Source organism: Pleurodeles waltl, chromosome 7 (assembly GCF_031143425.1).
Source record: "Pleurodeles waltl isolate 20211129_DDA chromosome 7, aPleWal1.hap1.20221129, whole genome shotgun sequence".
In the NCBI taxonomy this organism is placed as follows: Eukaryota; Metazoa; Chordata; class Amphibia; order Caudata; family Salamandridae; genus Pleurodeles; species Pleurodeles waltl.
The window spans coordinates 214,682,378-214,704,149 of record NC_090446.1 but is presented as its reverse complement, the minus strand read 5'-3'; the positions used below and the strand labels follow the sequence as shown (position 1 = coordinate 214,704,149).

General features: G+C 42.7%; 1 protein-coding gene across 3 annotated transcripts in view; it reads right to left on the bottom strand.

The window, feature by feature from the left end:
• Positions 1-21,772, bottom strand: part of ZBP1 (Z-DNA binding protein 1) — a 172,476-nt gene that overhangs the window by 12,156 nt on the left and 138,548 nt on the right. For all 3 annotated transcript variants that reach the window (XM_069201969.1, XM_069201967.1, XM_069201968.1), the window contains 2 exons: positions 14,077-14,313; positions 8,390-8,617 (listed from right to left, as the gene is read on the bottom strand). In XM_069201969.1, the coding sequence (XP_069058070.1) occupies positions 8,390-8,617; positions 14,077-14,313 (465 nt within the window). The remainder of the gene's footprint in view (positions 1-8,389; positions 8,618-14,076; positions 14,314-21,772) is intronic.

The following is a 21,772-nucleotide window of genomic DNA, read 5'->3' as shown; positions in this document are numbered from 1 at the left end:
AAATGCCTAAGGGTATACCACAAGATATTTTTTGTATTTCAGGGTACCCCTGGCATAGACTGGAATTTGCCTACAACTGATGGAGCTGTTGTTACACTTCCCTGCTCCATCTTTAATTACCAAATGGAGGAGCCACCTACTTCAGGTGGGTAGAATTATCATGAAAGATTAGTTGAGGATGCCATGTTTTCTCTTACAGTTACAAATGTCATGACGTCTAGCTTGGTATCTCCTGTCTAAAGCCTTGTCAGTTTGGTTTGTCTCATGTTCCTCGTCCGGCCATCCTCTTGCTTTGCTTGTAACCTGGAATTTGAACCAAAAAGCTCCTTCATTGTTTGTGTCCAAAAGAGGTGGCTTTTTATATCAAGAAGTACAAGCTGACAGCTTTTTTTTCAGTCCATTTTCTTAGTGGTACAACTACGAGGATCTCAATTAGATTTTCTGTGATTTGTTGGAGATATTAGTGGGCATATTGATCGATATATCACTCAGCGCAGCAAGGTGCAGTGAGTCATAGGGAAAGGACAGGAATGCACGTAATTAACATTGTGTGGCGCATTCCTGTTGTTTCCCAGTGTTGATGCACAATATCCTGCCTAGCGCCAATGCAGTAACCTCCTTCATTGTAAGCAGGATTGTTTTTGTTTTGGAAGGGACACCTTCCTGCACAAAAACTATCCTGAGAGGCATATTCCTCTTTCAATGTGTGCTGCAAAATGCACACATAGAACGAGGAAGCAACAAGGAGAAATAAAGATATTTCTCCTCAGTCGCCTCACCTGGGAAGATGTAGGTATTTGAAGCATTCCCAGGTCTACCAGAAGTGGCAAATCTGGAATGTGCCAAAATTCATTGTAGTGTGGTTAGTTTTACGTATACTTTGCGCATTAGCTTCAGGCTTTAGGCCTTTGTGCACTTTGCTCTAAATGCTTTTTATTAGGCTTCGTACTGTTATTTTTCAAATAGCCAGTTGTACGGTGTTGTTTTTTATTCATATCACACTGTTTTGCCTACTTCAGCACTGGAGTTCTTCATAACATATTCACTTTGTGCTTCAGTCAAGGATACAGTCTGGTACATTGCCGATAGACGTGGTAGGAGTTTAGATTTGGCATTCCTGCGTAGGGACATTTTGGGATCACAATGACATGTTAGTTATAAAATCACTTCCTTGTCCCAATACATGCAAGAGGGAGATTCCGACCAGAGACCCACAGCTAGACGCTGACTGCCTCGTTGCAGATGCTGAACCAGATCACAGGCCTTTGCTCAGGTATGAGGGCTTATGTCTCCCCAGTGATTCGGAAAGGCAAGCTAAAAGCTTAACATGCTGTGCTCTAAATAGAACAAGCAGAGGGAGAGTAGAAACTGTTAGGAAATATGATAGCTTTGTTCTTATGTTTTACTCTCCTGGTAACTATTTCAATCCTACTATGTTGTATTGTTCTGGTTATTGCGGCTCACGCCTTATTATCTAAAATACAGTCGTTTTATTAAAACATTATATAAAACCTATACTGTCTTTGTCATTTGTATATGAGACCATATTGTAAATGAGAGAGTTGGTTTGGATCTGAGTGACCACGATTTCCCTGAGAAGTTCCAAAGATGTCATGCGCTCGGCTGCCTAATCATTTCTTCCCCGTGGGAGAAATGAGCCACTGCTAGTTAGCCGGAGCAAAAACCGGATTTAGGGTGACAGAGTTCCTTACACGTCGGTCAGACTCAGTCCCCCACACCGTTATCGATCCTGCTGCCTAGAAATCCAGTAGTCTCATTTAGGATAATGAGAGCCCACGCGACATGGCGCCGCCAACGATTGGTCTGGCTCTAATGTTTAGGTCCGACTGACTCCCCCGGTCTCATATATATTTTGACTCCTCGGTTCCGTACGCGGAGACGTCCGTGGGGCTGAGGGTTTCCGCCACCACGGGATAGGTACGTCCTATTGCTTCGTGGTTGGTTGTTCAAGCTTGAACTTTGAAAGGAAAAACCCCGATATTGGTGTGCCTTCTCTGACCTAGAGCTATTTTTTGCAAATGGCGAATCCTAATGTAGTGAATATAGCAATCAATATGCGTCACCCGCAGCCATAATTGGCTTGATGGCGCCCTCCCACATACAGTAGCACAAGTGAGGTTAGGTCCGTTGAGTAATGATGGTCCGACCTGGCCTTTATTGGCTACTTACACACCATATCCTGCGGTTGCAAATTTGGCAGTGGCTGATGTGCTTCATTTATATATAGACTTAGCTACAACATACAGAAGACTGGTTCAGTTTGTGATGCAGACATTAAATAATAATGCAGCGCGTGCTGCTCCGGCGCACCCACAAGCAGTGGTTCCGGGAATCAATCCGGCCACTGTACACTCAGTTATGGGCAAGGTACCGGCTAAACGGGAGGAGACTCCATTTTGGCTGGCGCAAAAAATTAATACGCTGGAAGCAGTATTTCCCCATACGGGACCTCAGGATAAACATAGAATTTTGACGATGTGTTTGCCGTATGGGATGGTTCCTCCGGTGGACCTTTGTAATACCTGGGGCACGGTGTTTGCCGCGCTCTACACTACAGCACACGGTACACCGACTTTAGCTAATTTACCGGAAGTGCTTAAACAAATTCAAGATGAATATGGGGCTGCCCCTGCCTTAGATTTGGGCATGCAGTTGATGGGCAATTTTGCCGCAGTTTTTTCTATTATTTTGAGTAATCTCAAGGGAGAGGCAGTAGCACTAGCAGTGCGAATGCGTCTTCGGGATGTTCCGCAGATTGATCAAGAGCGGGAACTTCCGAGAACAATAGCTGAGACATATTCAAGTATTGGTCGCAATAGCCTAGGGGCTAGATCGCAGAAACCCCAATTGCAGGGTAAAAATAATAAAGATAATGCTAAGCAACAGCAACCTGAGGGTACAAAAAAGCGCTGGGAAAAGAAACAGCAAACACCTAAAAAAGATGGGGGACAGTCTCCGCAACCGGAGACCCCGCAGATTAGGTATAATCTCAGGAATAGGGATAATTTGAAGACGCCTGATAGATATCAATATACTGATACACACCAATCTCGTTCCTTTCAGGACTCCTCAGAGAAGAGAAGTGAGAGAGGTGGGCGGTCAGAGCGGAGGACGGAGTACGTGAAACCGAGACAGGATTCCCAACGCTCAGCGGAGGTTTCTGTTAAACAAGAAGAGAAACCGCTGCAACAAAAACAGCAATTTAAAAAGAAAAAAGTGCCAGCAGTCTCAGTTAGACATGCCGCTCAAGAGGAGAGTTCTCTTGACGAACAAGACATGGGCGTTAGCACTGTTAGACAGCGCGGCAGAGGTCACAATAGTTCGCCGGAGTCTTCTAGAGCATCTGGAGGTGAAAGCAACTGATGACTTCATACAAGTTGAAACGGCGGACATGCGAGTCTCTGATCCTGATAGAGTATATCAAGTGACTCTACAATTAGAAGGGGACATTGACAGCATTGTACACGCCATCTTTTGGGACCATGTGGTAAAATCATATGATGTTCTGTTGGCCGAACAGGATTGGCCACCTGACTTTGTTCGCGACTGTCCGGTTGGGGAGGATGTTATTGTACCTTCCTTCTCACCACTTGTTCCGAGAGAGCTAGCGGAGTCCTATGGAAAAACATGGGCTCTAGCACAGGCTCCCACCCTATATAGAAATAATGTGGGGTGGGATAGACAATCACCTTATCATGTAATTCCAATAAAGGGCACACCTCAGCCACAGCCGCAGTATCCTGTTAAATTTGAGGCAAGGGCATCGGTTCGGAAAATTCTTACACAATTGGAGTACCAGGGTGTAATTGAGCCCTGTGTCTCGCCGATGAATAATCCCTTATTTCCGGTTGCTAAACCGGACCATTCATATAGGATAGTGGTGGATTACAGACATTTGAATAGTCAAATCAAATCAAATCATTAGCATTTATAAAGCGCGCTACTCACCCGTGCGGGTCTCAAGGCGCTAGGGACAAAGGGGGTGGTTATCGCTGCTCGAACAGCCAGGTCTTTAGGAGTCTCCGGAAAGCGGAGTGGTCCTGGGTGGTCCTGAGGCTGGTGGGGAGGGAGTTCCAGGTCTTGGCCGCCAGGAAGGAGAAACACACACGCACATATGCAATACAGAATTCACATAGCACAGCGCTTATGAACAATATAGTGCGTAAGAAATACAAAACAACGTTGGATATCTCGAATGGATTTTTCTGCCAAAATATAGCGCCCGAAAGTCGGGACTATACCAGTTTCAGTGCGTTTGGCTCTCAGAAAATTTTTTGTCGTTTGCCTCAGGGGTATAAGAATAGCCCAGGACTGTTTTCGACTTGTGTGACTGAAATGCTGCACGAGTTGGACCCTGTAGCGTTATCATATGTTGATGACATATATCTGACAGACGATGAGATTCTGCAACATCTAAGGCGCGTATCGCGCATTGTTGTGGGGTTTGCGGATATTGGCTATAAGTTTAATTTTAAGAAATCAAAGATTGCCTTCCTCAGCGTCATTTTCCTGGGATATGAGTTGTCGAGTGAGGGCAAGAGCCTGGCGCCACATTTTTTGGAGAAATGTGCTTTATTGCAGCCTCCTAATACGGTTCGGAAGCTCCAGTCATTGTTGGGGTTTCTGAAATTTGGTATACGCGTATAAAACCCTTATACGAACTGATTCGCCCGAATTTTTTGAGTAGATTTTGGACGATTGAGCATACACACATACTGCGAGACTTACAGACTGATCTCTTAGCAGTTAAACACTTACATACACGGGACAATAAGACACATTTAGTCATCAGGGTAATACCTGGGGCTGTTGGGTTTACGTATGTCACCTTTAATGAGGGTGAGACAGTCCCGATTGCATACAAGTCTCACTTGTATTCTGCTGCAGAACAACGATTTGCACAGACTGAGAAAATACTCACTGCAGTACAGATGGCTGTGATTAAAGAAAGACCGCTTGCCCAGGGCCAACGCATCATTGTCGTTTCCCCGATTCCGGCCTTAGAGGCTGTTACAAAAGCGAGTGTTCCTAATTCGAAAGCTTTACACCCGCAATGGATACAATGGGATACGTCTTTGACAGCCACTGATGTAGATTACATATTTGACCCTAAACTGCAGACTCAAGAATTTCTTCAATATGAAATAGAGTACCCAGTTCCTGCTGGCACATTGCCTATTGACCAATATCAAGTGGTCATGTATACCGATGGCTCTGCGCAACCAGCGGTTGGGACTAAACAACAGTATTCTGCTGCATGTGCGGTGGTGAGCGGCACTGTGGAGGGGGAAGTGTTCTGCCCCCGACATACTTATACTAAAACCTTGGGAGATTGCACGGCGCAGCTGGCTGAGCTCAAAGCTCTATTGTTAGCGTTGGAGCATGCGGATCCGGCGATTTTGACCTTGCTGGTCTGTGACTCCTACTACTGTGTTCAGTCTTTCAATGAATATCTGCACTATTGGAAGTTGAATGGGTTCAGAGATTCTAAAGGCAACACCATTAAACAAGATATGGAATAGGTTTTCAAGCACTTGTGCAACCTGTGTGTCCTGCTCTCGTGCCTTTCTGTTAATTGCATCTACATGTAGATGCGTTGTCCATTTTCAGCTCTTGAAATATGTAACCTTAGGTCCTTTTTCCTCAAAGTTTGCTAGAACTTTGGGCTTAAAAACTATGGGTCTTTTTTTTGGATGTAGACCCGTAGCTGTCATGTTTTCACAGATAAAGTGTTGTGTAGGCCTTGACTCCATTATTTTCATAAGATGTTTCCCATTTTATCACTGACAAGGTTGTTCTTCTGTGTTTTTCTAAATCTGAATCCTCAGTGTGATGTAGTTGACAGGGCTATATGTTCTAAGGATGCTGAGAATGTATCTGAATTGCACAGATAATTTCATGGTATGGACTGGATTGTCTTTAATTCCTGTTTGTGGTCGCAGAGGTTTGTAGTCTTTTTTGACCAATATGAGCAACTACTTCTGAGCAGAATAGGACATGGCAGCTACCTGAACTGTTAAAAGTGGGCACCGCTATATATGTTCATTCAGCACTAGGGACTGTATTTGGGAGGTGATGTTTCTGAGGCAATTAGGTCTCATTCAGGGCCATAGGAGAAAAGTGTCTATGCAACCGCTTTGTTTTATATGGAAATATGATTTTGTTGCACTCACACCATTATCCCCGATCTGCTGCATAATTTTCATATTTCATCCAAAAGTATATTTGGTTTCTAAGTGACATGGATCACAAGTTATTAAGTGTGCACTTTGTTTGCAATGCCCTGTAAGACACTTCACAAGGATTAGCTCATCGCGTTCAAGAGATTATACTTGTAATTGGCAATATAAATAGATGACAGTAGTGCAAAGAGGTAAATATTACCTTTTGGGGGGATGAGGCAAGGGCACGTCAAGATATGTTTTATTTAACCCTACACAAATTCTTGTTCTCATCAGACACTGTTCTCAAAGCTTCAGTTATTTCCAGAGGTCCCTCAGACCTGACAGAATCACAAATATTTTGCAGACTTTTAAAGTTCTGTGTCCTGAATCCACTAAGTGAGGTACAATAAATATGAAATGTATTATTATGTTCTGGAGAGTTCTATTTTAATGGAAAAAGGTGTATTATACTTGCCACGTAATTTGTGGTTTCTTGCCAGATATTTTAATCAACTTTGACACTTAGACCCTCATTATGAACATGGCGGTCTGGGCCGCCATGCCGGCGGTGGCGGTAATTACCGCCACTTTTGTAACTCCGCCACCGCCAGGCTTCCGGCACCAGGCAGCCTGGTGATGGCGGGTTTAATATCCGACAAGGCAGTGCTGCAAGCAGCACTGCCAGCCGGATAATGTTCCTGGTTCCACCAGCCTTTCTCTGGTGGTTTACCCCGCCAGGGAAAAGCTTGCCGATGGGTGCCTCCCTGCACTGCCCATGCACTTGGCATGGGCAGTGCGGGGGCCCTCATGCACAGCCTGTCATGCATGGGTGCTGCTGCACCCGCCACACTGCTACATTGCCGCCGGCTCCACAGCTGGCGTCAATGTTCAGGCCCTGCATGTAGCTGGGCCAGCTGGCGGAAACCCTGTTTCCGCCCGCCGGCCCAGCTGAATGTACATTATGTGGCCGGCAGGGGCTTCTGCACGCTGGCGGTCTTTTGTTGACTGTCAGCGCTAAACTCAGCAGGTTTTCCCGCAGAGTTTACCCCCTTAATTTGGTCCTGCACTGCCTCATGTTTCCAGTAGTCTTGGCTTTAGACTGTCCACAGTGTGTGAACTTGCACTGTGTATTACGTTTGATAGGTATAGCAACACGTAAGGTCTGTGATAGTGTTTTCCAGTTGTATAGTCAAAGATTTGACACATATTGTATTCCCACATAAGTAAAAACTGATGCTGGATAATGTGGAATTATTCATTTGCTTAGTGGGTAGCTATGTTACAATTTCATATTCTACTTTAGGAGGCATCTTCAAGGTTACCTTTTTGATGATGTGTTGCCCTTTTATCTTAATACGACATGCCAAAGACTGTGGTGCTAGCAGTTTCATCATCTCACTAAAGGCATGGGGACATCTGGCAGTCTGTCTTTCAAAACACAACAAATGCTACCAGAGGACAACCATTTGCGTGGCCTATTACTGTTCATTCTCCATCTAAACTCTTTCAAGTTTTATGGGAGTGCTGCAGCACATCCTGCACCACAATTCCTAGCACCATTGGCAAAAGTGGAATAACTGCCACTGGCAGGGGTTTCTTTTCTAAAACAAGCCCGACACCAGCAAAATGGCTATTTTATACATTAATGTTTTCTGTTACCTTGCTGCATACCTTGTTGCATTTCTTCGTTTCTCTATGCCAGGAAAACCAATGATACAAAATTTGTAGAAACAGTTTCATAAGGTTTACTGTCTATTTAGGCAGGACAGACAGATTTGGAGTAGTTGAAGTGTGTCACGTTTATTGGATTGCTTCCTGCAATGTGACCACATGTTCTTGTGTTCCTTGTTCTTCATGTTTTTCATGTTTTACTTGCTTTCTACTGACTGCTGCCTTCAATTTCATAGGATAGTCCAGATTTAGGACGTTTGTGCTGCAAAGTTAATGTCCTTTTCAAAAGCGATAATGAGACTCTTAACAGTGTGAGTGTTGGATGTAGTGAGATGCTCATCAACACATGTAAACGATTGAAAAGGGGGATTGGATCAACTAGCCCTGGAATAATTCCATGGAATGATTACCTCACAATTCTCAGAGTAAATATGGACATATTTACTTTTTTAAAGAAATTGTTTCAGCATCATATTAACATTTTTAGAGGAAGATTGCAAAGAAACAGCACATCACAGATAACAGATGCATACCGTCAACTAGTCTGAACTTGTGTGTTTGTGAGATCAGCCAGGACATATCGTTGTTGAAGCCATCACCAATTGTCACTTGAGTGTCATTGCCAATCACAGTGTTCTTCACTGCAGAGTCTCTTATGTTGATGTTCTGGCCAGAGTTCTGGTCCCTTGTTATTGTACGAGTTGTATCGCCATTTTCTGACGAAGATCCGGTGTCGTCCGAAAGTGAATCTGTATCAAAACCTGCAAAGAACATATCGAATTAGCAATAGCTTGGGAAGGATGCTGCCCCGATGAGGCCATCATCGACACTAGCACTCAAAGGCAGACAATTTCTGTAAAATCACTGGCCACACTTCGTACATAATAAGTCTTGCTCTGGTTAAAGAAGTGTGCTGATTATAAACAGTTGAGACATTAAGGGCCTGATTACAACTTTGGTGGAGGGGGTTAATCTGTCCCATATGTGACAGATATCCCGCCTACCGTATTATAAGTTCCATAGGATATAATGGACTTGTAATATGGCGGGTGGGATATCTGTCACATTTGGGACGGATCAACTCCCTCCGCCAAAGTTGTAATCAGGCCCTAAATCATTTCACAAGTGTAGCACTAGGCCAAGGAAAGCAGAAGTCTTAAAACTGTGGGGGTGCCCCCTCTCCCTCCCAGTTGGGTTGGTGGGAATGAGGGAGGCACTTAGGTGATATCTATGTGGTGGCTTGCTCTGCCCAAGAGAAGCATGTCTCATTATGCCTCTGAGGAGTAATGACAAACAGCAAAAACACAGCACCAGTGAGCCACTCGCAATGGGCCATCAGTAATGTAGTTGGGCACTCATGTCCTGAGTGTCAAAGTGTTGGGTGAGAGTAACCTCGGAGCCCCTCTAACCTCGATTTCTGATAGATAATTACACAGTAGATATGTTACACTGGTAGGGAGACCTGGCTGCCAACAGAGTGTTTCCAATAATGTATTTGACTGAATTTTTAAATGAGATAACTGAACATAGCTGCGGTGTTTGATTGCAAGAAAATATTATTGTCACTTTAGGGAGCTCCAATTTTCTTTTCTTTTTTTTTACACTGGGGGGTGGGGCTCATGGCATTAAAAGTTTGAAGCCCACTACAGGAAGCACATCTGTTGTATTACTTCCAGTGTTAGACGTTACGTTTGGAGTGAGTTTGTTAACTAGTCTAAACAGTTGCACCTCCACAATAACACATATTTTTATGTATTTATTTGATTCATTTAACAGTTATATATAGTGTGCATTCATCACAGAGGGCATATAATGCTTTACAAAGACCTTGGTTAGATAACACATTAAACACGAAGAAAGGTTAGTGAAATGGAGAAATCGAGAAAAGGACAGTGAAGAACATGGCGTTAATCCCAGAAGAGGTGGAACGGTGACCTTTTTGGTATTTTCTAAAATAGATCATGGTGGTTGAGCTCTGCAGACCACAGGCAGAGGTCCAAGCAGTAGTTGCACCAACAACCAAACAGTGTTACTAAACGATGTGGTTTTCAATCTTGCTGTTTCTAACAGCAGGAAAATGTGAAGTTTCTTAGACCACCAGCAGTGGTGGAGTAACAAGACCAAGTGAGGTAGTTTATTGTGGCAAATACCTCTGTACGAGTTACAGGATGTCATGAAATAGTTTCAACAACATTTTAGAACCAATTAAGGCCATTTGTGATTGTCGCATCTTTTGCAAACCGTGGCTAGTAAGATTTCATAGTTTAATGTAGCCATATTCAGACACTATGAGGAGTGAGGAACATCTGACAGAATATCCTTCCCAAGGTCGAGATTGGACATAAAGATGGATCAGGGAGTTCCAAGTGAAAACGTAAACGGCAAAACATTAAAAAACACATCTGTTGCAAAAACGTAACTCCAAAATATGCCTTGCAGCTTGCAAAATTATAGCCTTCTAAAAATGTCGGCCTAGTTTAATTCATAAATCCCGGCAAACTAATTTCATATATATATATATATATATATATATTAAAGGAAGGGTTTAGTTGGGTAGATAAATGCAGACCATCCAGTTCGAACCAGCAGAACATCTAGTGCAATAAATTGAGATAAATTGAGATCACGTGCAGGCTGAAGAATATGCTAGACCTTTATCACAGATCTTGACAATAAAAGTAACAATCATAAAGATGACCATGATACCGACCATACTACTACCACTACTACTACTAATAATAATAATAATAACAATAATAATAATAATAAGAAGAAGAAGATGATCAGAAAAAAAGCTGTTATTGATCTAGAGAATGCACACCAGTCAAATCTTCTCATTTGTTTGTCATGGATTGTGTTTCGTGCACAGGCGGTGTTGCCATCCGCCCTCTGCTTGGAGTTCTAGTTTGTCTCAAAAATGCTCTGTGATTGTCATTAACATACCCATGCGAGTGTCCCCTGGTCTCCATGAGTCATGTACAATATGCTCTGCCAAGCAGCAGCATCTCAGCACTGTGCCTCGTGGACACCCAGAGAACAGATGGTGATGAATTATCCATGAATTCAACAGAAATGAGCAGGCGCCAACCTGTGTAGGCTCTATTTTAGGAATAAATAGTAACTCACTTTGGCAGAAACAGGCATGATGGTAACCTGAATTACGCACCCTGGAGAAGCCTAACATGTCTGTGCCAGAAGAGATTATTTTCTGATTCTTTATTATTTTATGCCAGGGATGCCTTCATACCCAGGTGTCTATGATACGCAGCTGGCTGCCATGAAGATCCTGCAATGCAAGACACGGAAGGATGTTTGCAGACAAGGCTGTGGTGGAAGAGGTCAGTTTATGTGCTCTTGCTGGCTGATGGATGGATTGGAAATGGTTCACATAGGAAAGCAGGAAGCTCACGGCATGATACAGTTGGTTCTGAATATTTTAGACTCTTATATTGGTACATTAACTAGTTTAATTGAACACAATGCTACGTGTATGCAGCCAAAGCACCCTTCCAGATAGTTCCTAAGTGATAACTGCATTTTTTGTCACCCTTGTTACTAGGATGAGATTGTATTTAGTAGAGCTGTGCTTGCGAGTGGTGCTTTGGTGGTAGTGGTACTAATGACGGTAGTAGTGTATTGTTATGAGTGTCAGTGGTATTGGTATTATTTGAATTGCATTATTTGTATTGGTTTTGTTGTATTGGGGGTGTTGTATTGGTAGTAGTGTGTTATTGCTGGTTTCGAGTCATGACACAAGACAATTAAAAAAGTGACAGTTGCAATACAAAAAGGAGTGAGTTCTGCTTACAACACTCCTGTGGGATGAAGATTTTAATATGACAAAAAGTGTGATGGCTAATTGTATCTTTTAGATGAAAAATAGTTCCTCATGCATTCCAATGTGTGCACTCAATAGAAGGAGGAAGGACATACATAAACAGCCAATATTATGATAGTGGGTGAGAAATACTCTCCTGGGCTAATCTAGTATGCCTAAGGCTGATCTAAAATGCCACACGCTGAAAAAGACTGATCCAGAAAAGCCAGTGCTTGAAGGTAGCTGACCCAAATCCATCTCTACATATACTTTAGGCAACAGGTTTTGCAAACAGGTGCAATGTCCACCCAAACCTTAAAATGAATAACTTCAGCAACTATAATCATTAATCAATTGGTGAAATTCAGCACTGTTGCCCAATACTCATATTCATAAATTAGCTGATAGAGTTACATTTCTGCATTTTCATTTTGCAGTAAAAGTATTAATTTCACCCCCACTTTGTTCTTTGATGTTAATCGTCATCAGCGGGGGGGGGGGCCAAATGACTTAAAAAAAACAAAAAAACACTTACCTTCCACCACCAGTCTCCTGTTGCCATCTCCTGCTGCCTTGCTCCTCTTGCGAACAGTCTCCTTTAGTGATAACAAGGGTGATGTAGGGTTGTTCTTTGTCTTAAGTACTATCTCTGATCTACACTGCATATTTCCTTATAGGGCGAACAAATAGCATAACAGCGCTACCAAGCTGGATGCCAAGAGATTAGATAATTTCCACTACGCTGATGAAACAACATTAATGTATTTTTTTAGGCTTAAATAGGGACTAGTGGAAAATTGTATATGGGCAATTTTAGTGAAGGAATAGGGTAGCTCACTAGTATTTGGATGTGATAAAATGTTCGCTGCGTGAGGTAGGTTGGTCCTAAACTTTGAATTCCATACCCTACATGTAAACTCTCTGGGGCATATTTATACTCCGTTTGCGCCGGAATTGCGTTGTTTTTTTTTACGCAATTCCGACGCAAAACTAACTCCATATTTATACTTTGGCGTTAGGCGCGTCTAGCGCCAAAGTCCATGGAGTTTGCGGCATTTTTTAGCGTGGACACCTACTTTGCGTTAATGAGATGCAAGGTAGGCGTTCACGTCTAAAAAATCGACTCCGAGGCATGTGCGTCGTATTTATACTCCCGGGCAAAATTCACGCCCGGGAGTGAGCGGGTAAAAAAAATGACGTACGGCCGCTTTTGCGCCGTTTTTTAGCGCCTGCAAAAGGCAGGCGTTAAGGGACCTGTGGGCTCTGAAGGAGCCCAGAGGTGCCCTCCCATGCCCCCAGGGACACCCCCTGTCATCCTTGCCCACCCCAGGAGGACACCCAAGGCTGGAGGGACCCATCCCAGGGACATTAAGGTAAGTTCAGGTAAGTGTTTTTTTTTTTTTTTTTTTGTGTGGCATAGGGGGGCCTGATTTGTGCCCCCCTACATGCCACTATGCCCAATGACCATGCCCAGGGGACATAAGTCCCCTGGGCATGGCCATTGGGCAAGGGGGCATGACTCCTGTCTTTGCTAAGACAGGAGTCATTTCTATGGGGGTTGGGAGTCGGAACAAATGGCGCAAATCGGGTTGAGGCGAAAAAATTGCCTCAACCTGACTTGCCCCATTTCTTGACGCCCCAGCCCCATATCCCCCTACGCCGGCGCTGCCTGGTGTACGTCGTTTTTTTCCACGCACACCAGGCAGCGCCGGCGGCTAACGCCGGCTAACGTCATTGATTAAATACGGCGCCCGCATGGCGCTTCAGAATGGCGTTAGCCGGCGCTAATTTTTTTGACGCAAAACTGCGTTAGCCCAGTTTTGCGTCAAAAAGTATAAATATGGCCCCCTGTGTATTCAAGAGAAAAAGCAAAACAACCCTGTGTAATTTATCCAGTGGCATGGGAAATAGTGAAAAGTGTCTCAACTCTGTCTTTAAAATTAGGATTCACAATCCCTTTAACTGGGACATACATAGCATTTTAGGGCAAAATCTGACACAGATCGTGGAAGCAAATAGTAACCATGCACAATGTTCATACTTTTAAAATGGTAATAACATGTTATTACTTGTTATCTCCCATTTCTAAGTGTACTACAAGTAATAAAACCAAATTGCACAACCGCTGGCTAGTGTATTCCATACTAAAGCAAATTAATGGAGAAACAATTTACACACGCATTTGTTTTTCTATTATGATTTGGAATTCACATTCCGACTTGAAAATATGCCACAATTTGGATGGCATATTAAGCAAAACCACCATAAACACAGAAGATTTTGCTGAAAGGGTCTTTGGCGACCAGGCACTCGGAAACACGAATCTGCTGAGGTTTGTCCTGTAGGATTTCACACTTCAGAGTAATTTTCATGAAACTTGTAAACTGTCAAACGGTTACTTACCTGAGTTATTCCTTGTCAAATTCTCAGCACTTTCAATGTTGTGTTCTTCTCTCCTTGGACCGTCGATCTGATAGCTGATTGCCATTACGTTGTTATTGCCAATCATGGAATTCTGAAGTTGTGACTGGGTAATATTCACTTCCTGGGATGGAGCGGGGGATGTCATCATCTCGGGCAAAGCCTCTCCCACGTCTACTGATGAAGAATGATATTCAGGGGAACTGCGAGTAGTATCTCCTGATCAATGATTAAAGCAAAGTTCATCAGTCCTTGCATTTTGTCACATCAAACTCTTCCAAGCAGAACAGAAAAATATAGAAAAATCTGAGCATATACCAACACAGCTCAACGTTTAGGCTAATTTCCCTCAAATAGGGCTGATTTAAAAACCACCTAATAGCAAAATGCCCTCGTGTTTTTTTACCTATTATAAAATAAGTACGCGTGACAGAAATGTGCATATATTTCATTTCAGTGGAAGTAATTTACATAATTCGTGAGCATTCAGAAAACCGAAATAGTCTTTGGATATTCCTGAAAGGCTCTACTTCGATTGCGGATTCCTAGATTAATAATGCAGTTACACATTCACAGCAGAAGATTATTTTACTAGCATAGAGGACCTCTATATTATCCAAATATGACCATACTAGAATTTGTTTACATGAATATACTCTTGATCTGTGTCATCCCTCAAGGTTTCTTCATAGTTCTTTGACAACTATAGAAAAACCATTGCATACTACTAAACTGCATGGGAGAATAATACTTAGCTGTGCGGAACACTGCTACGGGTATGGTACCCATACACAAAATGTGGAATTCAGATATTGTTACAATTTACTGCTGTGTGCGAGTGCTATAATGCGCTACTTTGAGCATATCCTTCAAAGAATGTGTCATGAAGGGTGAGACAACTTGCTGGCAATGTGAGGCATTAAAAGGTGTCATTGATTAGCACTCAAGGCCAAGTAGAATAAAGAATTGATGAGTGGCTCGAAAGAAAGTTACACTTCATCTCTAAACAACTAGACGTGAACTACAAGGTATGTAGAAATGTCTAATCAATATACCTCTCAGCACTTATGGTTACACAGTGTCCTCACTCCCAAGAACTAAAAGCCTCCATACTGTCTTCCACTTTGGTCTTCAATATTAGTCTGAACTTTGCATCAACAATGTGTCGACATTTAGGTCAACACATATCCCTATTCAACAACGGACCAGGTGGATGTGCTATTCCCTTATGTTATAGTACCTTTTGGAACCCTTCTGATAACCACCTCCTCCCTAGGCCTATTTAAGCTTTCTATGTCACTTTACAGCATTTGATGATTCCACCCTGTCTAGCTGAGCACAGCTGGTCCAATACAATTTATTTTTAAATGCTCCTTTACAAACTCCCTCCTCAGTCTGTCTTTCTCTTATTGACAGCAACTCCCTTGCATGAGATTCTGTTCTCCTTTAATGGAGCACATTCCTTCAGTCCGGATCCTTCTATTAAGTATATCTCTTGTGGGTCCTCCTTCCAGCTCTCTAAGCCTAGAGTCCCCGTGTCCACAGCAGCTCGGTCTACTCAAGCTTATCCCCCCCTCACTCTTATACCTTTCGCTATGTGAATACCTAAAGATCACTCCTCTGTGATTCACATACTCAAAAACTCCACACTGACACTCCAGAACCTAACCATGTCACCCTAGAACCAAACTATAGCAAGTGATCCATTGTGACCATCTCATATTTAGCCACTCACACTGATCCCTTATCTCAATGTCAGTTTCCTTTGCCCCTCCACAGCTCCTCTGAAGGCATTAAGGGCCACATTTTCAAGCCCATGGTGCAGGGCGGCACAGCAAGTGTCTTGCTGCGCTGCCCTGTGCCACCGGGAAAGGACAGAAATGTGTCATGTCTGCAAGATACAGCACATTTCTGTCCTCTTCCCCTTTGCCGGCGCAAAGTGCTGCTTAGCGCCAACACAGGCACCTTTGCACCATGGGGCAAGGATGCCTGTGTTGTGGGGATGATTGTTTTGTGCAGGAAGGGACACCTTTCTGCACAAAAAACAATCAAGATAGGTGTTTTTCTCTTTCTATGTGTGCTGCAGAAAGTAGAAAAACGGGGAGAATTAAAGATATTTCTCACCACTGCATCACTTTTACGCCACCTCTGATGTGGCATAGGAATCAAACTCATTCCCAGACTTGTAAATCTGTGAATGTATCAGATTCCTTAGTGTTCCATGGGTGTTGCGTGGGAACACTCACAACACCACCCATGCAATGTCCCTTTCATGCAGTGTTATGCATGAAATGGACCCATATTTACAAAGGCCATGAAAAGCCACACATGGTGGCTTTGCGTGGCCTTGTGCTGCCATACTGAGCCACCGGAGCATACGAAAATGACACTCTGATAACCCAGTGTGCCAATACGGCCTCATAAATGAGGCCCTAAATGTCTGCTGGGTGGCCACTATTTTTCTTGTGGCTGATCAACAAACCTTTTGTGTTACAAAAACAAATTCTCAAAATGGCAGTTTGTTTCTCTAAAGCAAAAAACTAATGTCATTCATGGGGGAGGATAATTGCTTTCTTTTTCTTATCAGGATTGCCAGACTTTTACTGATTGTGCCAAAAAGAAAAAAAGTACTTCATGGCTTCAGCTTTAAATAGGGTCAATGTGATGTTTTCACAGGCACAGGCAACAGGGGCACTGGCAGCAGAAACATGATGGTCCATCTGACTCTAAATAGGGTGGGTGGAGTATATTTTTGTGGCCAGAGTACCCTGTCTACCAAACTTTAAATGAGGCCTCTAGTTCTCAAGACAAAAGGAAAACAACAAAATCAAAGAAGCATTCAACACACCAAGAGTTCTCTTTCAAACCATTAACATTTTCTCCAACTTGACCCAAAAGCAACGAAATTCCAAGTTGGAAATATAAGGTTTATGTTTTAGAGGAACTTTATTTAGTAAAATAAAGAGAATGTTGAAAACACTAGTCAAGGCCCAAAACCACCCTCTATTCCAGCAAGATCTGTAAGGCAAATTGTCAACTTTTCAACATCTAAATATAGAAGACCTTTGACTTTTGCAGCATGATAAGATAACAATCCATCATTGCTTTTGGAAGAAGCTCTGCAGGGTACTTTAATCAAAACATAGTCAGTAGAGTTTCCACCATTGCTATTAAAATAGTATGCATATCACTAACAGAAGGTTCTTTCCACAATGGTCTGAAATCTGAACTGGTCTCTTCACTTCTTAGGAAACTAAAAGTAGTCCTTAACAATATAAAGAACTTAAGACCAGTGACTATTATTATTATATTATGTTTCATTGGCAAAAATCCCTGCAAACTGCAGTCACTCTCCAATTCCTGAGCACATACCCAAGAATAACCTCCTTAACAAACCTGAATCAGGATTTAAATCAAAATACAGTACTTGTTCATCCACTCTTCATGTGTTTGGTAACAGCCTCATAATCTTAGACTTCATTGATGCCTGCTTATGGTGCTTGATCTATGAGCAGCATCTGAAAATGTAAGTCACACAGCACTTCTGGAACGTAGTTTTAACAGAAAGGGCAAAAATGCTTTATCAAGGGCCTATGGCAGTAGTAATAAAAGATGAGAACATAACACTTCACCAATATTTTATTGATATGCAGCAACACCAGAGAGTTTACAACCCACTGGTAATAAGCATCCTGCTTCCTTAAAAAGAATATTAGGTGGACATCTGTCTCCTCTCTGACACTTAATCCAAACAAGACCAAATTCAATTATCTCCATTCCAAAAATCCTCAAACACAAGTACAAAAATGATTGGAAATATTAACTCTCTTATGAATCACCCCTAATCCAGCTTGGGGTCTCAGTTGACAGATTCTTAACCTAGAATAATAATATAATAAATCTCTTGAAGGCAACAACATGCCAATTACACCTATTGAAGAAAGTCAAAGCTTCGATCACCCAAGACACCTTGAAGACAGTTGTGCAAGCTCCAGTACCCTTGCATACAGACAATGGCAGCGCCAACTCGGCCGACCCTAAATCTACAATCTCTCATATATGAGCCATCTTGCACGCTGCAGCTAGACATGTTGAAAATGCCAGGAAAATAGACCACATAATGCCATTCCTGAAGCAGCTCCACAGGCATCTTGTTGAAGCACAAAACACCTTCAAAGCCACATACATAATGCAAAAAGCTATACACTCAGATCTCCCAGGAAACCTACAAGAACAAATATGCATCCTTGCGGGTCAAAGTGTAACAAGAGGGCAAGTAAGGCTAACCTTAAATATCCCCTCATAATTGAAAAGAAAAATTCCCAAAGACTAAGAATAACCCCTTTTGACATTACGCACAAATCTCAATATTCACATGTTCAAAATTGACTCTCCATAGTTCACCCGTATGAGCTTAACAAAGATGGAGCTAAATATAGTTATGCTATTTGTCAGTTATCTGATGTTATATTGTATCTAATGTTTTTCTGTAAAGTGCCATGCTGCATCTGTGGCTAGGCCAGTGCTCAACAAATACTATAAATAAATAAATAATGACCCCTAAGTAAATATTAAACAATGACCCAACCACACCATGATGGATGTACCTGTCGTAATGGTTCTGTGACTACCTCTCTCCGATCAAGTATATATATTACACAAAAGCAAGGGCTTTATTCTGTTTATTGACACAATAAGTAGATCTTCCCACTTTCAGCAAGCTTGCACCCACCGGATGTCTAATCATTACAGAAGTGGCACCATGAGTAATCTGGAATTGGGTAAAAATAAATGCATGGCATCATCATGCTTAGTAGTTTTGCCAACTCTCAAACATTCAAAAGAAGATTTATCCAGGCCAATTCGCATGGACTGTGAGTATGTTTTCTTAGTAAAAACAGAGCTCAAAGGCAACAACACAATACACCCATCCAGTTCCCAATGGCTGCACCTTATTTGATCCGGGCTCACTATTCCAGAACTCATCCACCTGCTCATCCTTTCTGCATGACCATTACTTTAGGGATGATACAGACTACATCTTTTATTTTTTATACCTGCATTCTCAAGAAACTCTTCCACTTCCCTAGTATGAAATGTGCCCTATTATCAGACAGGAATTCAGAAGAAAACCCTTCTCCAGAAAAATACACCTGTAAGAAAATGTATCACAAACTTCACCTCCAGTCATTTAGAAACATAATCCTCCAACACAATTATGTATTTCTGTTGAATTGGTAGAACAATAAATGCACGAAGAAAATAAAATCCACACTAAACCTTGCCCAAACCTCCTCCAGGCAACCATTTCATTCCAGTGGATGTTTCCTACACTGTAAGCCATTGTCATTTGCTCAACAAACTACACTTCTCTATGTTTTTCAACCTAGATCTCAACATCTCTATCCATAATTGGCCACCAACACCTTTCCCTCAATATCTTTTTTCATTGAATGTGATACCCAATAGTCCTTCGTGAATAATTTTCAGATATCTTCTTCCAATACTACACAGTGAAATTATTTTGTTGGTCACAGTTTATTCAAAATTTTGCTGTAAGGTTGAATATGAGGTGCGTGGGTCTGCAAGAGTGGAGATGATGTTAGACTGCTGGGAGTTGAGTGTGAATGAGACAGGGTTGTCCTTTGTCCCCAATATTTTTCACAATATCGATGAAGCCACTGGCCTGTGTTCTGTGAACCAGGCTTGGTGCAGGAGGGGTCCCTTTAGCTGGTACCCCACACGTCATCTCACTCTACGCAGAAATCGCCTTGGTCTACTTGTAGAGTCTTGGGCAGTCAGTCCTGTTGTTGCTGAAGAGGCAGAGCAAATTCACAGATGTTTGGGGACTGCAGGCAAACACAGCCAACCAAGTCTAAGCTGTTTCTCCTGCCCAGGCTGGGGCTGGAGGGAGGGGGGCATGGCACACCTGCTGGGTCTGGAACTGTGCTGGAAGCACGTTACCTCCCAATACCTCAGAATTTGCACAGGACCCTGGGGCCCAGTACATGATTAATGTGGGACAGATGACGGGGGTTTGACTCAATCCATTGCATTCTCTGAAAGATCCTCTCGCTGTTCATAATGGGGTGAATATTGAAGCAAAGACGTGTCCTTTGCGAGGTGTTGGGAGGGCAGAGCTGCAGGACTGCAGGGGATTTCTACCTCAACAGTTATTACCTATGGCCAGGCCCAAGAGGAGTTTGGAGTCGATCCAGGCAGTGCTTACAGTACGCTAGATTGGCACACATGGCCCAGGGTGGTGGGACCACGTTCCTGGATGAACTGCAGGAACACAGAGTGGCAACAATTGTGTGACCTAGCTGGTTGCAGACGGCTCATTACACAACTACATGTGGCCCTACTCACAGATAAGGAGGAGGGCACAGTGGAGGCTAAGGAGAGGTATAGCACGGACTGTAGGGATGTACAGTAAGATGTTAAATAGAAAAGAGGTTGTGAGCAGGTCAAGTTTGTGTGCCTCAATGTCTTCTTCAAACTCAAACAATTTAACATTCTGCTCCAGACTCCCTTGACCCCCCCCCCCCCGAAGCTCTCGAGCATATATATCCTGAACTTCCTTCCAGATGTGACAAATGTGATTGTGGCAAATGTGACCATCCTTCTGCTGGCTTCATGCACATGCATGGTCCTGTGGGAAACTGGTAGGGTTCTGGTTGGAGGTGAATGGTGCATTGTCACATTTAATTGGAATCATCCTGATGAAGACTGCGAAAATGTGCTTGCTGAGGGTACTTCCACAGGGGGTAGGTTCTTGAAAAAGTCATCCCAAATGTTGGTGCAAGGTGTGGTCTCAGTGAGAGGCTGTATTGACATTGGCAGGCAAATGCCCCAAAAGCAAAGGCTCTTGGAGAATGAATCTGCAGGAGTTGCACTGGCAGATGAGTAGCACATTCAATGCACCAGCAGAGACAAAAAAAGCAGGGCAGAGGATCTGGCGATCAGCGGAAATGATTTAGAAAATAGTAGACCCCTCCAGTTGATAGCTGCAACAAGAGGCATGAGAGAGTAGTGTATATTAACACTGGCTGAAATTGTTGAATAAAGGGTAAGTAAGATGGCTGGAGGAGAGGCGGGCCAGAATGAAACTACATATGTAATACTTGTGAACTGGCTGCACTGTTCTGAATCTTTGATAAGATCATCTCTCCATTCTGTCTCACTTATATGTTTTCTCCCAGAACAACATATCCTGGCAACCAAAGATTCACTGTCTGAATCATTATTCATTGTGGTATGTGTCAAATCATCAGAAATAGGTAACAGAGAAAAGCAATGTGTCTTCTCCCCCTGTATATGTTCAAATTCAAGATGATGCTCTAATAGTTTGGAACTAAGATGTAGCAGTCTAGCAGTTGCCTTTGTAGGATTAACATCATAACCTTTCACGATGGAGACCAATGTTTTGTGGTCTGTGCGTAACATAAACTTTATACCCCAAGCATAAGGTTTGACGTTAAGGACAGTACAAGCAGAGGAAAGCATTTCTTTCTCAATGACCAAATACTGAAGTTCATGAATCTTTAACGTGCAGGATGCATAAGCAGTGTTGTGATCATTGATATCTTTCCTTTGTTATAACACAGCTCCCACACCTACACTGCTGGCATCAACAGTGATGTCAGTGACTTCTAAGACACATATGGACTTAATAATG